We start from the raw sequence: 24,411 nt of genomic DNA, 5'->3' as shown, positions 1-24,411 counted from the left end.
AAGCCTTAAATTTGTATTCCTATTATTCTATACTGACAACTACTCTCATTATCGAATAAAAATGCCCCACAATTGAAAAAAGAAATCTGAAAATCACCCGCAGTTAGAGGTTTAAGAAAAGGAATTTCTCACCAACAAAGGAACAGCTGACATTTGACGCAACGTGCTGGATAATGAATGGATGCAAAACTTCCACCAATCAATCCAGTGAGAAAACAATGAACAGCACAGTAACTATGCTTACCATTAAAGATATATTTACAGTAAAACAATATTTATTTTTAACTTCCATATTTTTGTACCAGGTCGTCATTTTTCCAGTATTAACGCATAAAGATTAAAACAGAAGGTAACATTAACATTCATACAAGAAAAATAAAAGCATCTAATATCTTACAAAACAATATAGTAATTAAAAAAAAACATTTAAAATATGTTACAAATCTCCAAGCTGCAATGTTTGAAGCACATAGTGAGATTCTTAAGTATGATCTCCATAAATCTGTTTGTAAATAGTTAATTAAAATTCCAACATTATACAAATTTAACTTCATTCCTTGCAATAATTATATAAAAAATTCTTTGTGCTAAATAAAAGCAGTTACTGTACATTTTTTCAGTTGCTAGGTTATGCATTAGCTACATTAAAAGTTTGTTTAAATAATATACCTTTTTTAAAAAGGTTTTACATTAAAATACCTGTTAACAGAAATATCCACAGCTTGGCAAATATATGCTAATTGAAGCATGGCCTCTTGAATTTTACCACTAATGTACCTTTTCTAAAAAGGAGAAATGACTTTTGAAGTGACTTAAGTGGCATAAACTCCCAAAAAACTAACTACCAAATTGGGCACTGTGGCAATGCATTATTAATACTGCATGCAGTAATGCACTGTAAGTTGTGAAAAATAACAGATAAACAGATGTCTACCACCACTTGTGTAGGTGCTGGTGTGAAGTGACACTTTCCACAGAACATTAATTGAACAGAAACCTATGATCATACAATAATCATCTTATGCCATCATTGCATTTTGTGTGATAATATAATCTTAAATGACGGCAGACCATTTGATAGCACCATTTACATCCTGGTGCTGGGCACCATCCATTATTAACAGCAGAAATAAAATTTTTTATTGTCAATATACAAGCAACCCCCAATCTGATCATGTTAAGATTTTTTGTAAGAAAATCACATCAAGATTTTTAAATATTTTTATCCAGTCACAAAACCTTTAACACTTCTCTGGGGGTATAAATACTGCATGCAGTCTTAACTGACTGTTAAAAACCACCACTTACACTGTCGTCTACAGTTCCATATATCGTGGCTGAGAAAGGTTTAGTGGAGTAGTAGCACTTTCAGAATCAAAATTTTCAACTTCCTTTGCTTTGGATAGCTGCATGAGAGCCATTGCTCCCATCCATTTCAAATTATCATCTGGTTGATTACTGGGAGCTTGCCAAACTAAATACCCATCATCTGCTGGAGACTGTTCACCTTCCCTTGCAGCCAACATTAACACCGTTGGCCTCAACTGGTTGGCATCATGGCACTCTTTCATTGGCCTCAGCTCTTCAAACATACTGGCAGTACAATAATCTCTGTCATTCCACTGGATTGGTTGAGCCAATTCATTCTTTACCCCCCACAGAGCTTGATCTCTACATGCTTCTCGCAGCCATCTCTTCTTTGGTTGTTCAACTCTAATGTCACTGTTCTTCCGTATTTTGCAGGTTTCATGGGAGTACAGTTCACCATTGCCATTTAAAGTTGCAGAATCTGAGTTCACATCTAATTTAAAATTCTGCTTCACATCTCCTGGGATGCAACTTCTAATACAAGTTTGCTCAACATTAATGGTGGCTCTCTGACTGCTAGATTTTTTATGTTGAACATTTTCTTGTTCCATTACTGTTACCAGGCCTTTACGAATTTTTAACTTCTTGCAAGACAAACTGCCATTTTCCACATCATTCCTCTTTGCCTTGTTCCTCTTTTCTGGTTTCTTTGGTGTTCTGTCTTCTCTCTCCTTCCGATACCTTAAACAAAAGTCACTTCTTTTAACATTTCAAAACTATGGAGGTCTTTAGTGACAAACTTCGACAGACAAAATTTAATAACAGTTGGGAAAAACACTATTTTGCATTTCCCAGAAAAATGCAAAAGACAAACCTGAATTAACGGAAAAGGACAAAAAATTTAAAGCAGTTACATTAAATATAGAGTAACAATTTTTTTTTAGTAGAAACTGTTGTGCCAGTAATATGGTTCATTAAAAAATTAATCTGAAGTAACTGAATAATAAAATATTTAACTGTATTGGGAGCATAAAATTCTGTTTTGTCAATATTCCTGATCAAGACACAGTTTTAGCCAATAACATATCTGCCTTTAAGCTCATGTCACAAAGATACATCTCCCCCCCCCCCCCTTTTCCCATTTCATTGCTTATGATTTAGTTTTGTTTTTCATAATTGTGGTACCATTTGTCATTTATTTGCATTCAATTGTTATTTCATACATTTCACCTGCTCCAGTATAGCAACACGACAGATGTTTAATGACATTTATTACTTAAACAGTTGCCACATTTCAAACGGACTAAGCCAGTTTTTAACATTATGATGAAGAATGGAAAATATGTTAGTGTCAATATATCCTGCACTGAGTAACATTTGACAACACACTTCACATTAACAAATAAATATCCACAATATATTCCGTGGAGTTTGTACTGATTTGAAACATCCTGGCAGGTTAAAATTTTGTGCCACATGAGGACTTACACCCAGAAGTAAAGTCATGACAGTAAGTCTTGAGTCATTTCTGGACATTTCAGTCTGCAGAGCATCTGCCAGCAGAAAAGCAGAAGTTTCAGGTTTGAATCCCATTCTGATATATAGTTTTAACCTGCAAGGTTTTAGAGATATCCTGAAAGCATCTAAACAGAGCAAAAATTTGAATAACTCACTGGAGCTAAACAGTAATGATTACTTTTGCACCATTGCTTACTCGTATTTCAGTAATGAAAACTAAATTCACCCATAAATTTATTTTCTATCTTATATAATTTCTTCATTTATTATTTTGTACACTACGTATGCTATAACTTTTCTTTTACTGATCTCTGCCTGTTTTAACTGAACCTTTTATCAGCTCATTTTTCTGCTCTATAATTGCGTGTGTCATTTCATCCAGTTTCCAATGACTGATCTTAATTCAGATTTGATCTGTAGATAACATTGGCATAGTATTCAGTTGCAATGTGTCAGAATGGACCCAACCTGCAATCATCTGCACTGTGTATTACATATCATTCTGTGCTTTTGCAATAATGACATTTTCATAAAAACATAACTTTAACCAAACCAAATAGGTGGCAATTTCAGCCATATCTGTAATGTTGTTCCATTTATCTTTCTTAAATCCAAATCTACATACAATGAGAGTAATTTGGCTTCTCATATATTAAAACAAAACTGAGTGGTATCTTTCAGACGAACCTGCTTCTGTTATATATTATCAACTTTTCCACCATGAGTGTACGACTTCAGTTTGAAAACTAGCTGTTCAAGATATTGGTACATGTAAACAGTGGAAAATAACGGAAAGTTTTTTCCATTGAACTAAGCACCATTATTAACAAAAAATGTGGAGAAAAAATTTTTGAAGATAGTCTCACCTTTCAAGCCAGCGAAGAACGTCACTTGACTGTTCTGGATTACACGTAACAGGCCGCAGTACAAAATCATCGCTTCGGTGGAGTGTTGCATTCGGATGTTCAGGGCAGTGGCGATTTGCATGAGTGAATCTAATTGTGCACCTGTTTAAATACAAGAAACTTATGAAGCATTGCCAATGGCAGATTTTACAAGTTTGTTTATAGGTCCTGACCTGAAACTATGGGTTGGTAATAACATAACAGTGACCACAATTAGTTGAATAGATCTGGTATTGTTAGACGATACCATCGCTGAGTCCAATAATACACTTTAATCTTTGTGCTATCCCCCAGGTCAATATAAAACCAAATGGCCCATTTGTAGCTCAGCAGGAAAGCCAACTGCATGCAGTATTTACAAAATGAATTGGATGGGAGTGTATGTAATCTATGACTGATGTTACACGAGATTTTTACAAACCATTCTGGAAGAGGACTCTTTAGCAACAACAGACCACAAATATTGTTGCATGGTATTAATCTTATATCCTTACATTGATGCAGAGCTATCCCGTGATGTAGCTGTACAACCCCCCCACCACCACCACATCCACACACACAAACAAATTGTAATGTCCCAACCTGAACACATCTACTTTCAAAATAAAGTTTATCCCCTTAGATAATCCCACCCTAATTGCACCTTACCTTCTGGAATTCTGTACATGAAGACTCACCGTCTGTCATTAAGAAACTCTAACTGGCAGTGGAATACTGTTTAGGCGAAAATTGCACTTTTTTCACATAGCTCCTGGTTATAAATCTTACATTGTCACCATCTTTCCAAAGAGCAGATTTCATTCCAGAATTACGACGCTGAATGGTTGGCAAAATGAGCAGTTATCTGCCATTATCCCTTTGCTGGATTTTTCCACCCACAAATTTGTGTTGCTGTGAATGTAACTAAGCATTAGAGGGTGCCGAAAATGGTGAAGACAATATATATTCCAACAATTTTCACTTTCAATAATTTATTTTTCCAACTGCCAAGGCATCTTCCATTATCCTGTTTAAAGAATTTATTGTGCATTCCACACATTTTCTCACTTGTGTTCATCCAGTTGTTCCAGAAAGCTTGCGAAGTGTTTGCGAGGTATTGCTTTACTTTTTTCAGCTTAGAAAACAGTGACCACATAAAATTAACATTTTTTTGTGCAGGCTCACTGGTTTCTACTTACTACTATAATTGTTTTTTTTCTTTCTAGCATGAAGTAGTGAACAGATATCTCAGTCACTGCAATTGGCACACGAAATTGGTTGAATACTTTTTAAATGACCCAAACATTCATTTTCACATTTGGTTTTGTTAGTTATCAATAAAACAGGCACCCATCTTGCATAAAGATTTCCCCTGGTTAACCTTTCATGTAGAATCTATTTTACTCTTTCAGATGCGCTTATGACATAAGCTGTTTCATACATTCTCATCACCAATTGTCCAACAACAAATTTGAGAGTAGATTTTTACATACAGTTGCAGTTTTAGAATATTCTTCATGCTGCTCATCTTCAAGAGAAATATAGCAGATTTGTACGCAGCTATCAATTTCTTAATTATTGAAAATGAAGGCCTTAACACCTGAAAAAGCTCCAGAAACTATGAAATTATGTTGGTGATAAACCATCCAAAATAAGGAATATGATAATGGCAAGGAATTCCAATTTGTCCATTTGAAAAAAAAAAAAATTGTAAGTATTACAAAAAGGTAAAGAAACAAAACTAATCCACAAATCAAATTAACACTGTTCTTTTACCACATAAAAGGAACAAAATAATACAAAACTTTGTTGCTGTCAATATCACCTCCATGCTATGTTAAAAACTCATTTTATGCTTGTAGTTGCTGCAACATACGATTTCAGTGAATAAGAGCATTGAAGACAACCCTTCTAAGCTCCCACAATGTTTATTTTCAGACTGAAAGAGACGAGACATTCATCTGATTCAGGAATTTAGGTCCACCTATTACGCAACCAACCAAGCTTTTTAGCGCCAAAACATTTTTGAATATTTGTGCTGTCATAAGCAGACTTCGCCCTCCCCTTCCCCCTCTTGTACCTTTACTATATGGACAGTGATAGAGTAAGTTTTCTATACAAGTTGTCACTGAATTTTATGGATGTTCGTATTTATATATGTATCAATTTTAAGTCAATCTGCAAACATTAATTAAGAACATGTATCACATTATTGTGCATGTTTCTGCAACAGATGAATCTGCAAATGAAGGCAAAAAAAAATTACACTTACAGAGAGATTATTTGCTAACTCTCCAATCAACATGGCAAAACATTTTGCTGCAAATGGCAAGTTATATAATGATGTAAAGAAAGATATACAGAATCTAAGTATAGAAAATAAGGTAATATGAAAACAGACCCAAAATGTTTTTAGGTTTAATTTTCATTTCAATAATTATTCCTTACAACATATTTTTATTTTACAGACCAAAATTAAGATCCACATAGAAGAAGGCACGTTTTGGACAATTTGGAATCGACAAACTAACCCATATTCATGAAATTTTATTTAATGAAATGAAAGGTCATTGATCAGATTTATAAAATTTAGCACCACTCACCCATTTTCAGAACAGACAAATGGTTTTTCTCCAGTATGCAATCGCTGATGAGTTTTGAGTTGACCACTTTGGGTGAATGCTTTTGTACAGCCTGGATAATCACACATGTAGGGCCGCTCACCTGAAATTTATTACATGTATAAACTAAGCTGCAATAGTGACACTTAAGTAACTCCCTTTGGGCTGAAGGAAATAAGCTCTGGTTAATTACTGAATCAATGACATTCCATGAAGGAAAACTGTCTTGTAAAACAACTTGTAATTTTTGATTGAGGCCATGTTAAGAAATTATATTTTTATTTGCTTTAACAATGTACAACTTTCTTGTTGAAAGTGAACTTGTAGGACCTACCTTAAATCTGTGTAGTTAAACTGTCTTGGTGACAATTTCACATCCCAGTATGTAAGGATGGGAGGGGGTTGGGTGTGAGCTTTGCATTGTTAGAATTGTTTCTCCTAGGAATTTCATGCAAAGCTTCTGTATTAACAGATTCTGGTTGCTTAGTGTGTGACACACCAAGAGAGGCTGATGGTTTTATCCAACAGAGGGAACAACTCTGACCGCTTACTGATAAGATTATTATTATTATTATTATTATTATTATTATTATTATTATTAATCATCATCATCATCATCATCATCATCAGTCAAGCCCCTTCTTTTAGGGTTTGGGTCACTTTTCTGGAATCACATTCATGCACAACTGCACAAGGGCTTGTATGCTACACCTTATCTGAAGATCATTTTCTTCAGCTTGTACAAGTTGTTGAAGACCGTATCCAAATCTCTACAAGCTCTTTCTTGAGTTCTGAACTACATGGCCATGTATAATTACTGAAAAGTAAAATTAAATCAAACAGTGTTTGACTATTTTGGACTACAGTTTGTGTGCTGCCTTCACAGTTGTACAAAATGAAGTGCTTATTCTGTCTTATTTATTTTATTTATTTATTTCATTCGTGTTCTGTAGAACCATTAGCGATAAATCGCTTGGGTGTAGAATGTGTCATTTACATAGATTTGAGACAAATATATTACATAGAAATTTTTTTTTTTACAAGAATTGTTTTTTGTAAAAAGCTGCAAATTACATTGAACAGACTTACAATAGATCAAAACCAATTCACATATTCTCATTCATAAATTCATCCAGTGAGTAAATGGTTTTACTTAGAAGATACTGTTTAAGTTGATTTTTAAAAGTAGGTGAATCAGTAACTGACATTTTTATTGCCTGAGGAAGCGCATTAAATATTTTTATGCATTAGTAGTGTACTCCTTTTTGCACCATACTTAGATTCTTTTGCTCAAGATGTAGATCATTTTTTACCCTAGTGTCATAGTTATGATACATGCTGTTCATTTCAAAAAGGAAATGGTTTTTTTCACAAGAAACACATGACAGAGAAAATTTACTGAGATACTGTTGTGAGTATTCTCAGTTCTTGGAAGACTTTCCTGCAAGAATGTCTGTAATTGACACCACACAGAATCCTAATGACTTTTCTGCGCTATGAGGAGTTTGTTCGCCTTTGGCTGGTTTCCCCAGAATATAATTCCATAGGCCATCAGGGCATGATGATAATCAAAATAGGCAGCTTTCAAAATATTTAAGTCACTGAAGGAAGCAATCGCACGAATAGCGTAAATTGCTGAGCTTAGTTTTTTATATAGGTAAGGAATGTGTAAGGACCAGTTTAGATTGCTATTAACAAGTAGACCCAGGAACTTTGTTGACTCCACTCTTGCTAAATTCCTATCATTGTGTTTAACATTAATCTCACCTTTGATATTTTGGCTTTTATGGAATTGAATCAATTGAGTTTTTTCAAAATTTAGTGATAATCCATTAGAGGTAAACAAGTTAAAGGTCTCCTGAAAAATTTCATATACAGTGATTTCAAGATTAGTATTTGTTGAATTGTCTACCAGAATCGTCGTGTCATTGGCAAACAAAGTAAATTTTATATTAGCCCTTGTACACATTGGAAGGTCATTTATGAAAATAACGAAAAGTAGAGGACCCAGAATAGAGCACTGTAGGACTCCACAGTTTATTGTGCCCCAAGAAGAGGACACTGGTTCCCCAATAGTGTTGTTTACCATGACTTTCTGTTTCCGGTCCTTTCAATAGGAGGCAAGCCACATCCCTGCTTCTCCAGTTAACCAATAAAATTCTGCCTTTCTCAGAAAAATCTCATGTTTTACGCCTTAGAAAGGTCACAAAAAATTCCAGCCGGAGACATTTTATTATTGATTGATTGATTCAAGAACTGCACTGGTGAAAGAATGTGTTGCACCTTCTGTTGAGATGTTTTTCTGGAAACTGAATTGACTTTTATTGAGAATATTGTATTTACTCAGATGTTCAAGAATCCTTCTGTGTACAAGTTTCTCGAGAATCTTGGAGAAACAAGTTAAGAGTGAAATAGGACGATAATTGGTTACTTCGTTTCTGTCACCCTTCTTGTACAATGGTTTCACCACTGCATATTTACGTCTGTCAGGGACAATTGCTAGTCTCAGTGATTCATTAAAGATGTGGCACAGGACTTCACAAATGAAAATGTGTGTGTGTTTCAACACTTTGATGGAAATACCGTCAATACCAGTTGATTTTTTGTTTTTCATGGTCCTTATTATCTTCTTAATTTCCTCAAAAGTGACAGGAAGCATTTATCTGGGGTGTTGCACTAACTCCACTTCTTTGTAAAAGATTCAGAGCCTCATTTATAGAACCATTACACCCTATTTTATCCGCTGCAGTCAAAAAATGCTTGTTGAAAATTTTTGCAAAATTTTCACTGTTATCAATGATATTCCCATTATGTCTAACTTCAATAGTTTCTGCATCGTTTGAGTAACTACTAGTTTCTCTTTTAATAATACCCCAGATGGTTTTTATTTTGTTGCCACAATTATCTATTTCTGATTTGATGAACATGTTTTTTTGCCTTTATCAGAACATCATTTAAGATCTTACAGTATCTTTTATAATGAGCTCTTATTTCAGGATCATTAGTATTTCTGAGAGAAACATAAAGCAGTCTCTTAGTCCTACATGAAGGTTTTTTTCCCTTTTGTGAGCCACTGTTTGCTGGTATGGCTCTGGTACTTGTTCTTTGCAGTTCTTAGAGGGAAGACAGCTTCAAAGTGGCACATAAATTCATTTATAAATAGGTTAAATTTGTCATTGACTTTCAGTGCTCTACAAAGTGGACTCCAGTCAATGAGTTGAAGATAACTGTTGAAGATCATGAGATTTTCATTATTAATTACCCTAAATGACCTTTTACAGACTTTGTCCTTCTTGTGTGGGCATATATCATTGACAGTTAGCAATTGGCCATCATGATCTGAAAGACCATTTAGGACTTGTTTTACTATTGCATTGGTGTTTCTATTCTCATCAATGAAAATATTATCTATAAGACTTGAACAGAAGTTCGTAACCCTTGTGAGGAAGTCTACCATGGGTGTGAGGTTGTATGTGTTCATTATATGTAGCAGGTCAGCTCTACTACTATCATAATCTAGAAAGTTAATGCTAAAGTCTCCTAACTAAGACTACAGTATTTTTATTTTTTTAATATATATGGGATAGAAGAGATTCGAGTTGCTTAAAGAACATACATTGCTCCCCTGATGGGAGCCCTATACACTGTTACTACAATGAGTGACAGGGTCTTTGTGCTAATTTCTATACCACAAGCTTCAAAATGCTGATCAAAACAGTATTTTGTGAGCTCTAGAGATCTATACATTATATTCTTTTTTACATATATAATTACACCACCCTTCTGCACACTGTTTCTACAAAAGTGAGAGGCAATACGATAGCCATCTAGATTCAGCATATTGATACCCTTTTTTACATGGTGTTCAGTAAAACAAAGGATATTGGCATTATCAATAGCATTACTGTCACTAATACTCATTGTCAACAGTGCTAGTTTACTTCTTAGCCCCCTTATATTTTGATGGAAAATACACAGTTTGTCACATTTAGTATTGACTTTTTGAGGAAGTGAGTTGCTAGGTTTCAAGATGGGTACCTCATCACGAAAAATATTTGCACAAGGGGTTCCTCATCATGTGAAAGTTACTAAGAATCAACAATGTAACTACAAGTTTCATCACTTATAGGGATGCAGGACACATTTAGACAGGAGTACTGTGTTCCTCCTACAGTAAATCTGAAACTTTACCAAGTTTTTTGGTATTGCATGGAATGTTCAAGGATCAGCAGAAAAACGACAGATTATACCAATCAAAATACTCTCACTCTGTTCCTGCTGATATAACTGACTGCAAAGCATGGTCAGGTGTAATGATGTCATGAGACCTTTTCCTAGTTTCTGATCTTGCATGGGTATTTTGATTTCAGAACAGTAAATACCATGACAGATTGTAATGGAGGACAATGACCAAAACCTACACACATCTCAAAGAGGTCTGTATATTTCACTGAATGCTGCTTTACATTAAGGTGCATACACACTAGCCCAACAAAGGCAAACTAATGACAGCCAATGGATTTGCTCAAATGATGGTCACCAATGTACTGGCATTCTGCCTGTCATCCTCACCAAACCAAGGTGCTGGGACAAAAAATGTTCAAATGTGTGTGAATTCATAAGGGACCAAACTACTGAGGTTATCGGTCCCTTGACTTGCACACTACTTAAACTAAGGAGGGACACACACACACACACACACACACACACACACACACACACACACACACACACACAAAAAAAGTGCCTGCCGCCCCCGCCCCCCCCCCCCCCCGGGAGGACTCTAACCTCCAGAGGGGGGGGCCGCCCAATCCGTGACATGACACCTCACACGCTGTGCGGCTGTGTTGGGACAGATTTGCCCATGTGGAGTCACAGTTTGCTGATAACATGTTGAGGTTGCTCCCATTTTGTTATCGTAATAAAGTAGTGTTTTCATAACAATTTCACCAACCAATATTATCAGTGAAGGAACGGATTTAGCATTCTTGCATGTGCAGTGTTTATTTTACTGCAAGCACCTGATCATCAGAAAAAGAAGAAACGACACTGGTGGACTGCTATTAAAAAGTAGAGAACAGTGGTGTGAGACAAAATCAATGACTGACCTTAAAACTGAATTGGAATATAGGATATTTAATAATTTTTTTGTGAATGAGAGCTACAGACTTCAAATTATTATTGAATTTTTTAAGCCTTAAAATTTCGAAAAATGACAGCTCTTTCAAGAGAGTTGCACATACAGTAAAAAAGATATCCATAAAAATTCCATTTTCTTTTTCACATCATGCAAATTATTTTCTAGCAGCTCACTTCTTTCCCTCCAAGTGTTTAATCTTTTCAATTTCTTTTTACAATTGCAGCTTGCAGGGTCCCACAAACATTCCTGTTCACGATAAAACTATCCGCTTTAATGCTGCCTCAGTATTCCACTCAATACTCCAATATTTATGGACACAATAAATACATACCAGTTCAACAGACACAGCAAATTGCTACTGGACTAAGGAATATTCAATCTAGTGTCCACACTAATATGAGGGCCCCAATCCCAACTCACTGCTAATGCTTTAACGTTACTGCCGGCATTCCGAACCCTGGCCAAGGCCAAAGGCTTCATTGACTCGTATTTATCACCTATGCACACTAAGCAAATTTCTGCCAATGAAGCAGCTGGTTGCCATTTGTTAGGCTACTATGTGACTTAACTGTGTTGCAAAAATGAATGATCAGCAACATTTGAGCCACAGGTCAGAATTTCTGAGACACTCAAGTTCACATGTGAATCACACGCTTCTGTAATTAACAAAATCCCCATCTGTTCCAACATCACCTTTCTAACAATGGCGAGAATGCCTTTATCTGGTCACAAAAGTGAAAAGTGAGACTAGATTTCATTTAGGTAAGTACAATTTCAGCAGGTTGACGAGCTTCATACATAAAAGCCAAAGGTTTAAACCTCCATTAGAGACTCTCTCTCTCTCTCTCTCTCTCTCTCTCTCTCTCTCTCTCTCTCTCATTCTCTCAAGGTGAGAAGACTAACCATACAGCTACAAGAGTTAAGTGTCAGGGACTCAGAAATGTGGAGATGGCACAATACAAAGTCTTCAATTGTGTCAGCATATTTCTATTTCTGTTATCAACAATTCTGGTATGCAGAAGTGCCGCAACATGATGTGTCCTGGGTTTGACTAATGTCCGAAGTAGTGCTGGAGGGAACTGACACCATGAATCCTGCAGGACTGCCCATAAATCTGTAAGAGTACGAGGGGGTCAAGATCTCTCCTGGAGAGCACGTTGCTAGGCATCCCAGATACACTCACACAATAATGTTAATGTCTGGGGAGCTTGATGGTCAGTGGGAGTGTTTAAACTCAGGAGAGTGCTCCTGGAGCAATTCTGGACGTGTGGGGTGTCGCATTGTCCTGCTGCAATTGCCTACGTCTGTCAGACTGCACAATGGACATGAGTGGATGCTGGTGATAAGTTGGGATGCTTACATACGTGTCACTTGTCAGAGTCATCTCTAGAAGTATCTGGTCCCATATCATTCCAACTGCACATGCCCCACCCTATTACAGAGCCTCTACTGGCTTGAACAGTCCCCTGCTGACATGCAGGGTACATGGATTCATGAGGTTGTCTCCATACCCATATACATACACCTGCTCGAGACAATTTGAAACTATATTTGCCACACCAGGCAATATGTTTCTAGTCACCAACAGTCCAACGTCAGTTTCGGTGGGCCCAGGCGAGATGTAAAGCTCTGTGTTGAGCAGTCCTCAAGGGTGAACAAGTGGGCTTTTGGCTCCAAAAGTCCATATTGATGATGTTTTGTTGACTGGTTCACACACTGACACTTGTTGATGGCCTAGCATTGAAATATGCAGTAATTTGCACAAGCGCTGCACTTCTGTGACGTTTAACGATTCTCTTCAGTTGTCGTCGGTCCCGTTCTCGCAGGATCTTTTTCCAGCCACAGCGATGTCATAGATTTGATGTTTTACCAGATTTCCGATATTCATGGTAGACTCGTGCAACCGTCATACAGCATCTACCTCGGAGATGCCATATCCCATTGCTTGTGTGCCTACAACAACACCACGTTCTAACTCGGTTAAATCTTGATCTGCCATTGTAGCAGCAGTAACTGATTTAACAACTGCGCCAGACACTTGTCTTATATAGGCGTTGCTGATTGCAGTAATATAGTCTGCCTGTATAATCTCTCTGTATTTGAATATGCATGCTATGCAAGTTTCTTTGGTACTTCAGTGTAAAATGACAATGGAGTGCTCCACTTCAGTGAATTTGCACCGAGTATGTATCTGCACTCTTAAGTTACATGAAAGAATGTGCTCACTTTTTGCAAAATGATAGTTTTACACTTGCAGAGTATGCTAGAAATACAACAATACAACTTTCAATAAAGCATGTACACTGACATTTGCTAGGACATTTGGCCTCAAGAACAGTTCTGGAATCACTCACATAAAACTAAATTTGAACAGTGTGTTTTCGTGATACAATAGTTCACCTTAAACTGGCCAACAGTAAAATTTCGAATTCTTTAGCAAGTTCCATTCACAAGGACAAATACACAATTAAATTTCCTGTACCATGTAATATTTACATTTGATGTGCAGACACTTCATGGCATCAAACAACAATATTATAGGGTATGAACACTGCAATTTATTTTCTAAGTTGATGTGCAGAACTCTCTGAGAACTAAGATATTTCTCTCTCTCTCTCTCTCTCTCTCTCTCTCTCTCTCTCTCTCTCTCTCTCTCTCTCTCTCTGTGTGTGTGTGTGTGTGTGTGTGTGTGTGTGTGTGTGTGTGTGTGTGTGTGTGTGTGTGTGTGTGTGTGTGTGTGTGTGCAAACTATCAGTCTTACAGAAAAAAATGGACAGGACCTTTTTGTAGGCAATTTAAAGAAGGCAAATATTTTAATGGGATTAGTTCTCTAGAGGTGGTAGTTTTTGAATTATTCAAGAAAAAAATGTACAAAATTGACCTACAAATGCATTACTCTTGAATAAACCTGAAATGGTAGCCTCCAGCGCACATGTATGTGCCTATAAAATTTAACTACATTAAATTTCATCACAAAGGCCCCATTAATGTTTTCTGTAGAGCTTTTAGTTTGCACCTAGAAAGCAAGATGATGATAAAACCTCGTGTGCAGTTTTTGAAGGTGGTGTGGGTTGCACACACAACCTATTGGTGAGTCACCCTATCCATGCATCAAAATACTCACTTGTGATGTATAACACAGCTTTTCCAAACTGGTGCTGCAGTTTTACTTGTCCATAACAAGAAGACCATTAAATATGGAACAAACATATACTTCATGGTATACTGAAGATCAATCTGTTAAAATCCAACCCATTTTCCTATTCACAAATTTTGTCTTCACCAACTTGTCTCATTTAAACTTAAGCTAGACCGCCATCTATATTTTTAAACGAGATGATAAAGTTAGTAACATGTTCCACGCATCATTTTGCACAATAGATAGTAATGATGGGGAATGAGTCCTTATAAATTCACATCACAAATTTGTACATACAATTACACGATGACATCTTTTTTCTTTCTTTCTTTTTTAAAAAAAGAAAGAAAATACGCGCATGTGAGTTAGTAATTCCTACTCACCACCTTTTACACATTACAGTAATAAGATTTGTTAAGGAGAAACTTTCTCAGTTTGTCATCAAATTTTATTTTGACGCCTATAAGACATTTTATATCACTGAGTACACGACAAAAAATTTTGGTTGCAGCATTGTGCACCTTTTTTTGTGCTAAAGACAACCTTATTGTCGGGTAATTAATGTCTTTTTTTCCATTCTGGTTTTGTAATTATGTATCGCATTGCTCCTTTTTGAACTAGTTGACTGTTTACAACAAATTTCATTAGGAAATACATATACTGTGAAGCAGTAGTCAGAATGTCCAACACACACAGATGTCTACAAGATAACCCGGGTGAGCACCATGTATTATTCTCACATCACATTTTTAAGCAATGAAGACTCATCCTATTTATTATTTCCTCACCATGTGGTATGTTTATCATTGGTGTAGGACTTCTAGATGTACAATTTCCTTTTGTACATATGCTTGGATTGATTACAACACTAGTGTCATCTACAAAACGAACAAATTCTTCATGTTGTATAGTAAACGGAAGATTGTTTGCACATATGAGGAAAATTAGTGGACATAAGACTGAACCTTTAAGAACCCCATACGTGATTTCTCCTCAGTCAGAATCATGTCAATGGACTATATTGCTTGAATTATTTTCTGCATTCTTCTGGTTAGATATGACATTATCTATTGGTTGGTTAGACCATCAATCCCATAAAAAGTTAATTTATCCAGGAGAATAGTGTGATACCCACAGTCAAATGCTTAGAGGTCACAGAAAATACAAACTGGTGCTATTTTATTATTTAATTCTAATAAAATCTAGTAGTGCACATGTAAATGGTATTCACAGTTGAGCAACCCATCTGAAACCCAAACTGTGACTTGCTAAGAATACTATTTTTGCCAAGGTGAGGTACTATACTAGGATACATCATCTCAAAAATTTTGGAGTAGAAATAGCTTGTGTGTCCATCAGTAATTATTTGTACAATTTCCTAATGAAATGCACCACAACCACAACCACCACCACCACAAAATGTCATACTCCTCAAAAACGCTAATAAAGCAACTGCACAAATACTTTTCAAAGAAGTTTCTCTCTAACACAGCAGGAACGTTATCAGGCTGCATTATACCAATTTAAATGCAGGAATTTTCTTTGATTTTACTCTAACAATCATTCTGCTATTTGCAGAGAGTAATTTGGGATAAAGTGAAAATTTTTTTAAATGTTCATGCTGAGAATGTCACAAATGAAACTTCCTGGCAGATTAAAACTGTGTGCTGGACCGAGACTTTAACTCAGGACCTTTGCCTTTCGCGGGCACCTGCCCGTGAAAGGCAAAGTTCCCGAGTTCGAGTCTTGGTCCGGTACACAGTTTCAATCTGCCAGAAAGTTTCATATTAGCGCACACTCCGCTGAAGAGTGAAAATCTCATTCTGGAATGTCACACATACCTAACAAATTTAGCTGTTGCACCTTCCTCAGTTGGGGAAAAAACAGCATTTTTCTACTTTATGCGCAAATTATGTACTGCACGCATTAGCCTCAACATAGTAAAAGTAAATATTCAAACACTGCATTAGAATTAGAGACAAATTGCCACATATGTTAGAATATTATATCAAACATGACATGGTTTCAGGACTTCCTGTCACCCTGATACAGTTTCCATTCAGTGTGAATTCTTTATCTGAAGATGGTCACAACTAATCACTCCTCTATCGAATTCCATTATTTATTTGCATAATTTTGTTTGTTTTGTGTGAGTGATATTTTTGTTAGGTCTGATTGTGTGTCGTGGCCAACCTAGGTGCCACAGGCTTTTGTTGGTAATTTTTGTTATGGTTTTATTCCATTCTAACTGTGATGTATTGTCTGTTGGATATTTATGGAAGGTCGGTAGCATATTAAATAATGTAGTGTATACACTATTTAGATTTTTGAGTTGTTGCGGTTTTGGTTCCACTTTTCAGAGTTTTAAGCATTGGGTTTTTTGGTATTAAAAGCTCCAGTTGAGTTGACATATGTAAAGAGAAATGTCCAATTCCACTTTTTGGGGATGTATGTGTTGGTTTTTTGGTGTCTATAGTTGCAGTTGAGCTATATATGTGAAGGTAAATGTCCTATGCCTGTGGTTTTGTTGGTGTAGTGGAATGCTATAATTTAGATATTATTTGTTTTAGGATTGTGCAGTGTTTTTTTTTTTTTTTTTTTTTTTTTTTTTTTTTTTTTTTTTTTTTTAATTGTTGTATACTTAGCTTGTCCCTGTGCTAGCCCCCAATTTTCTGCGGCTGTCCTGTTAGCTTTATTTTATTTTTGGAGTGAGACATTGTGCCATTTTGTTCACAATTTGTTGCGTGTGTGTGTGGGCGCGTGCAGCCCCTTGAGTTTTGACATCGTTGTCACAATGCTATATACTGTGGAACTAGCTATTTATGCCATATTAATGACTTTGTGGTTCAAAGCAAATGGAGGGAACCTGATGCTTCTATGACGCCAATAGCACTTACTTAAAATTTAAAGGCAACTTATACTGCTTCAATATATGTTTTAACTTATACTACTCCAATATTTGTTTTAGAAAGGTTGAGTTTTCTCAAGTACTGCATTTTTTAGCTGTGTCACTGTTCTTTCCATGGTATGATATGTTTAGAGTGATTAGGATGTACTATCAAGAGACATTACTGAGCATAACCTTTTTAAGAATTCTAATATTCAAACACCTAAATCCTGCAGGAGCACTCATACCGCCACCCACATCATGCACCCATTTGTAAAACCTGTACAATTTTCGGAATTAATTTAATGTCAACAGTTGTTTCACTGCCAAACAAATATTCTAATTACCTACTTTATTAAATGCACAATTACGTCAGCTGTTTATAACCACATTAATTACTTTCTTTGTCAGCAGCTGAAGGTTTGATACAAATTTTTCTCAAGTTAACAACATGAGAAGAGTTGTGTGGAACACTTATCTAAATGTGAATGTAAAGAAGGGCTGTGATGATAAACAGACCTGTCACTACATTCCCTCTGTATTCATCATTATTTCCATTGCAAAACCCTAATGTCAATATCTATTACATAAAAAGTCTAAGTATATTGTTGCATAGTATGGAGGTCTACATATATGAAAAGTGGATGGTTGCAAGTCACTAACTTTAAAGAAGGAGAATCATTGCCAGACAATACTTTTTATGACATCAGAACTGTTTCTAGAAACAGACTTCATTATTTACCTTCTATGATCCGTCAAATTAGATAAGATTCTCTAGTGATGTGTTGGAATCTTAGCTACAGTCTAGTATATGAAAATGATTTTAGCCTTTTGAAAAGCCATATTTAAACTTAACTTCTATTCTCTTTAATTTACAGATAAACATACTGAAGCAACAGGTTGGTTGATGCACTAAAACTCTGAACAGCAGATGCAATTTTAGCAGATGTCTTAACTTCTTAGGATGAAAGTACTCCGACACTTGGCCCACAAGTTTTCAAATCATTGCTCATCATTTTCAATATCAAGCGCACAATGCAACACCTTTTACAGAGTCAGCACTTGGGCAGTTTATTATAATCTTCCTCTTCAAATTTATTTTATTTTGATATGATTATGTGCCTCTTTACACAGCTGTCCGTCAAATTGGGCAGGATACCTGCAGCTAAGACGTACCTGCAAACCTGTTGCAAGTTGTTTCTGTTTTACGCAAGTGTATCGAAGCCTACTTCTAGTAACAATAGTCACACCATTTACTTCAAAAGCTTACATCCACTTCTGAGATTCTAAGCATATATAAATAGTCATGAAGTACAAACTTGTCCAATACTTTTTATGTTTTTGCAGAGAGGAAAATATGTACACTTGTTGGCACGTATATAAAGTGGGCCTAACTTTAATTTTAATTTATGTCAGCGTATACAGTTTGCTAGTATTTAATATAGATAATGTAACCAAATATCCTTGGAACCTCTTGAGTCTTACCCAAATAACGTGGTCAATTTCTGGGCAGCCTTGCAGAAGTAATAGCACAGTAAAAAGTATCTAGGGATTGTTCAATTACAATTGCATTTCACAGCTACTTACATAGCTTCAGTGCACTAATCAGAATATATTGCAATGTGATTAATAAATCCAATGTGAAATTACATTAAGAGAAAAAAGTGGTAAGTTTACTTTGACAAATTTCGAAATATTAGCAGCAAATTATTTCCAGTCCCCATGTGAAATGCATAGCTACAGTAAAGTTGTCAACAAAGAATTTTAACAATATGTAGTTTTCCTGATGTAATGCAAGCCATCATTCATTAATCGTCGTAGTTATGTGTGTCACATGCTATTAACATTTTTTGCAACCCCCCTAAGTAAAACCAAAGCTTAATACTGGAAAGGTTTCTTATATTGCCGGGATCGTTTTTTTTTTAATTGTTTTCTTTTCCGCTAATCTAAATGAAGAATTAGTTTAGACAAATCACTGACAACTCCATATAAACACACAAATTACCTGTGTGTGTCCTTAGATGTGCTTGGAGAGATTTCTCTCTAGGAAACACCCTATTACAAAATCGACATTTTATAGCGCTCGGTGATGTTGAACCTTCATATATTAAGTTTGTTATCGTATCTGCCCTTGGCCTCCCTCTTTTGCTCTCATGTCTCGTGGCCAGTTCTGATGAGGAGCTGCACGAGCTAGTGGGACTAAGCTCGATTTTTGGACCATCTCCACTCCAGCTCCAGTTCCAGCTATATGTATCATTAGTAACTATTTCATTGTAATTCAAAACATCATCGCCATTTGATACATTGCCAGTGGTATTCAGCGGCATTTTGATGCACAAGACACAATTACACCTTGTTCACTTCCACCATGTACAACACGAATCATACTACTCTTGCCGCCAATTACTGTTTACAAATTTACGCGCGTTTCTCTTGCCGCTCCTATTGGCTATTTTGGAATGGAAGTAGTTTGTTACGAAAACATCGTAGAAAATTGAGGTATCGAACTCCAAACAAAATTCTATTCTCTAAAAGACAATAGTCAGCTTCAAGTGAAACAATGTTACATCAGTTTTGAAGAGTGATAAAGATTTTCTTCTATGTAGCAGCAACCCACGACTACAATTTCCCGCCAAGCATTTGAAAACATGAAGAGTATTTAGTGTTCCAATACAATTTGAATTATGTTAATTTAATTAATTTATTATTAAAGAATTTACATTCTATTGTCTCTAATTATCAACGTTTACATATTCTTAACGATATTGCTTTCATTTTAGTAACTTGTAGTGCTACGCTTCGTTCCAGATTTCCCGTGAGGCGTCGCAGCTGCAATTTAGTGTCAGGACCTCGTGGATGCAGTTGTGAAGCTCCCAGCTACAGGCGTCGCCATATTGTAGAGTTCGTGCATGAAATATATCAGCGAGATGGAAAATAATTACGGTATCACGGTAACTAATCGGTATAGATTGTTCTTGGACGACGATGAGGACCCATTAGAAGTCCTCAAAGTCCAAGAACAGGCTAAAGAAGCTAAGAAGAAAACTAAGGTATGCGAAAAGGAGAAGGAAAATAAGAGCAAGCCGGAATCAAAAACTAAGCAACCTCCACAAGTTCGAAAAAACGTGAGGGAACCTGTGCAAAGTGTGAAATCTATAGATTCAGGGAAGATCAAAGAAGGTAATGTATTATTTATAGCTCTGTTCAGCAGTTAAATGGTTTGTTTGCGCGCGCGCGTTTATTAATGCGTATTTGGTTTTGGGTATACTTTCAGTGTGTGTGTCTTTCAGCCGTAATTAAGGGCGCAGAAAACAATTTAGGCATAGGAATCCAGTTAATGCTGTGGAATTAAAGCTTAAATTGCTTTGTGAAGACATTATATGTATATATTTCTCACTGTTGTAAAGGTAGTAGTGTGGAATGAATGTAATGCATGGCAGTATGCTTGGATAAGTGTTGGGATAAGTGTGCAAGAGTCTGTGTACTTAAAGAATTTAGATGTTGAAGTAGGTTCGCTGCTAAAATTTCAAATTGTGCTGCTCGCAAGAGAATGGACAGTATCATTTTACAAATGGCGATTATTTCTCCTCGTGTTGTTCAGAATTGAATCGCTGTCTGAAGTGTTGTAAATTGCCGTAGCTAAACAAAGATTACATATATTCATATTTGGAAGATAGTATATCTATTTTTACGCCGCGCCTACTCCAAATAGCATCGTCACCATATCCGTTGTGGTTTGTATGTAAACACGTGCGTGAAACGGAAGTAAAAAGTAAGTACATGGTTTAAGCCGATTTTAGCGTAATCGTACCACCCTGTAGTACATTAAGAGACTTCTGTGCCGCTGAATACAATGCTACTAATTTTATGTTAATAAATTGATTACATTGCCATACCGTGTTATACGCAGTATAAGCGCGTTCTCATCTTATTCGTGCCCACTGAGGCTCTGTCGTAAACGATGGATATGTCTAATCATTTCACAACGAACAAGAACCTGTGTCGTTGATTTTTCGAGAGGCATGCCGCTCATATTTCTAATCCAGGTAACAGCAATTCGCTGTAGTTCTATTATTGGTGGCGTTTTCGTTGTAGGTTGGAAGATGATGTTAAATGTGATCTACTGTTTATTCATTTTTATTTTATCTTACCACATTTCCCCGCAGTTTCAAGACCGCCTCAAATTAGAAGTATTTTCATTTCGTTTGAGAATGTTCTGAAAATTGCGGAAGTGAGTATAAGCTGAGCTTTATTTTTTTTTTTTTAAAAAAAAGGAATGATACCATCCCCACTTGTGAAAGTATTTAATCAACCACACAATACTTCCCATGTGACAACTGCAGTCATGTTTAGTGCTATCATTAACAAAAGTATTTGCAGACTGTGGTAATGGAGATTCTAAAAATGCCAGTCCAAGGCAAGTAAATTTTCACCATAAAGTCTCACTGGGTTGTGCTTAGATATGGAAGTCTGCTGATAATCAAATATTTGTGAAGCTCTGGTAATACAGATTTTGGTTTACAGTACTAACTAGATTCAAAGAAACTGAAATTAAGTCCTCGTGTTGTGTAGATACAGTTTTTCGCCTTGCATTAATCCTGTTCTGCTGTGCAGTTTAGACATAATGGCTTAGTTTTCAAATTGCCATGTTTTGATTACTGTTAGGTTATCTGCAGATTTAAAGTGCCAGACTTTCTGCCATTTTATTTGGATTTTAATGTTGTCAATGCCTTGTGTATATGAAAGTGTTGATTGAATTGCCCTCACAAGTAACTGCACGAGTTGATGCCTATGTTGTATAAAGGTGAGGGCATAACATCACAAATGGAACCATGCAGCAAAAGTCACTGTGTTGTTGTTGAAATGAAATGTTAGGTTGAGTATAGCCTCACAAATGTCAATTTACTGATAAATGTTGAAACATGATGTATGTTCTGAGAGTCTTCAGAACTTCATTTAACTGTTCAATGAGAAACTATACAGTTAAGGCATTGTGAAGTATTTAGTGAATGGTTGTAGATCATTAGATATAGGCCTAATTTATTTTCTGATACATGGTGTTGGATGTTAGAGTAAACTTCCTTCCACACAGTTGACAAAAACTGTTTTGTTGTGGCTGTTAAATTACTGAGTGGTATTGTTTAATTGCACCACCTCCCCACTCCAAACTGTTAGTTAGAAGTATTGTCTTTTATGTGAATTGATTATTGAACCTGTGTGGTGTGAAAGTGCCTGCATGATCTTTTGTGTGAAAATATCCAAACGATTTAGTGATAATGGGAATTGTGTGTATTCTGTTTTGTCCATTAAGTTTGTATTGTCGATCAGATAGTTTCCATGTAGGTACTACAAATATACTTCGTTATACATTCTCGTAGAGAATATTTTTCTTTTGTTGGGGTACAGTGCTGTTTCTAATCCAGAATTCCTGTACCTCTTATTACTCATATATTGTAATAGTGGTGATGTTTTCAATGTGCTTTCCACTTTATGAATCACTCCTGTTGATAACCAGGCACAGATGATGGATAAATTATGGATGTCATCAAAACAATCTCTAGATTTTGTCCCTTTTGCTGTGGTACTGTAAAAGTAATGTTTACTTTGAAAGTTTATTAACGTTACTTGGAAAAGTTCAATTTTGGCAGTAACATGTGTTGTTGACATGTAAAATCATAAGAACAAAGTTGTGCAACCAATGTCATCCAAATTGTTAGGTGAAATTATTGCATGTGAGAAAGCTGTGGTTTATGTAAACTATCTTATCTATCATAGCTTATAATTGGTTTGTTCCACTCTATTCCAGGCTAGATATGACTGATATGAATTGTAAGTTGTCAAAAATGCATCTAACTCGTAGCTTTTACTATGGGCTCAAGAGTTAATTGTCCAAGGATATTTGTGATAGCAAGGGTGGTGGTGTATCAAAATACATTCTTCTATTGTTAAACTTCACTGCAGGTAGTGTTAAAGTATGTTGATACTAGTGACACCATAACAAATGCGGGACTAGTGCAGCAGGGGATACAACCCGTCGGCTTTGGACATTGACGTCACAAGTCGCCAATCGCGAAGCGATTCTTCTTAGTGTTGTAGCTCCCTTCAGTGGCTGATAAGTGGTTTTTGGCTTTTTAAAAAAAAAAATCTCACGAGATAGAATAAACAGATCCACTTTATGAAGCAATCAGTAAAAAAAACGAAACTGAAACATAACAGCAAAAGCGAAAATGGTAAACTGCTATCTGGCAACTTGTGACGTCATTGTCCAAAGCCGACGGGTTGTATCCCCTGCTGCACTAGACCCACAAATGCTGTGTGTGTTTGAAGTGTACTTACAATGTTGATACAAACATGCCACATTAAGTTTTTCATGTTATTGTAATTGGTAGTGGAAGAAAGGGTTGTTGATATAGTGGGCAAGGAGCAGTTTGATGAATTACTCGGTACCCTTGCGGTATAGTGCATCTGACATACCCACAGTGAGTTTCGGAATATGATCATATTGGGATATTTAAATGCTTGTACCTTCCTGTGAACTGAAAACTGCCTGTCCCCTTCAGTTATGTGGGTGGACTACTTCAGGTTAGTGTGGTATCGGAGATGGCCTCTCCTGTTGGTTCCAATTGCAGTGCAGCCCGATGTGTATGGAGATTGGAAGGTGAAAATTTGAATTGACTAAGACAACGAATGTGATTTGAGAAAACCTAGTTATGGTAACAACTTGAAAAGTAGTGAAACTTAATGTTAACATTCACAGCATATTGAAATATGCAAGGGGGTCCAACACGTGACTTTTCCTTAATTTGTAATGCATATTCTTTACTGCATTTTTCCCACGTGCTCAAAGCATTCACAGGTATCAGTATATACTGAACTGTCAGGCAAGATAGTGGGCTTCAATGATTAACTGAAAA

General features: G+C 36.2%; 2 protein-coding genes across 3 annotated transcripts in view; one reads left to right on the top strand and one right to left on the bottom strand.

Annotated features, from left to right (window-relative positions):
* Positions 1-706: 706 nt before the first annotated feature.
* On the bottom strand, positions 707-19,914 carry LOC124722987 (zinc finger protein Aiolos-like). Its single transcript, XM_047248156.1, has 4 exons — positions 19,503-19,914; positions 6,314-6,434; positions 3,693-3,833; positions 707-2,049 (listed from the first exon to the last, which is right to left on the bottom strand). The coding sequence occupies exons 1-4, from the start codon at positions 19,822-19,824 to the stop codon at positions 1,317-1,319; spliced, it is 1,317 nt and encodes a 438-aa protein (XP_047104112.1). The 5' UTR covers positions 19,825-19,914; the 3' UTR covers positions 707-1,316.
* Positions 19,915-20,325: 411 nt separating this feature from the next.
* Positions 20,326-24,411, top strand: part of LOC124721745 (plasminogen activator inhibitor 1 RNA-binding protein-like) — a 76,559-nt gene continuing 72,473 nt past the window's right edge. Inside the window, exon 1 of one of the 2 annotated variants that reach the window (XM_047246849.1) lies at positions 20,326-20,677. In XM_047246849.1, coding sequence (XP_047102805.1) covers positions 20,407-20,677 — 271 coding nt within the window. In that variant the 5' untranslated portion in view covers positions 20,326-20,406. The remainder of the gene's footprint in view (positions 20,678-24,411) is intronic. The other variant, XM_047246848.1, reaches the window with a different exon arrangement.

This window comes from Schistocerca piceifrons, chromosome X (assembly GCF_021461385.2).
Source record: "Schistocerca piceifrons isolate TAMUIC-IGC-003096 chromosome X, iqSchPice1.1, whole genome shotgun sequence".
NCBI classification, from domain to species: domain Eukaryota; kingdom Metazoa; phylum Arthropoda; class Insecta; order Orthoptera; family Acrididae; genus Schistocerca; species Schistocerca piceifrons.
Note: the sequence above shows the minus strand (reverse complement) of the source record. Positions and strands in the feature narration are given on the sequence as shown.

Excerpts from the sequence above, each read along its gene's own strand:
- LOC124722987 (XM_047248156.1), bottom strand. The coding sequence starts at position 19,824 with ATGCCGCTGAATACCACTGGCAATGTATCAAATGGCGATGATGTTTTG. Across the intron at positions 6,435-19,502 it reads ACATCTAAGGACACACACAG|GTGAGCGGCCCTACATGTGT; the intron begins GTAATTTGTGTG and ends AATAAATTTCAG. Across the intron at positions 3,834-6,313 it reads TTTGTCTGTTCTGAAAATGG|GTGCACAATTAGATTCACTC; the intron begins GTGAGTGGTGCT and ends GTATTTAAACAG.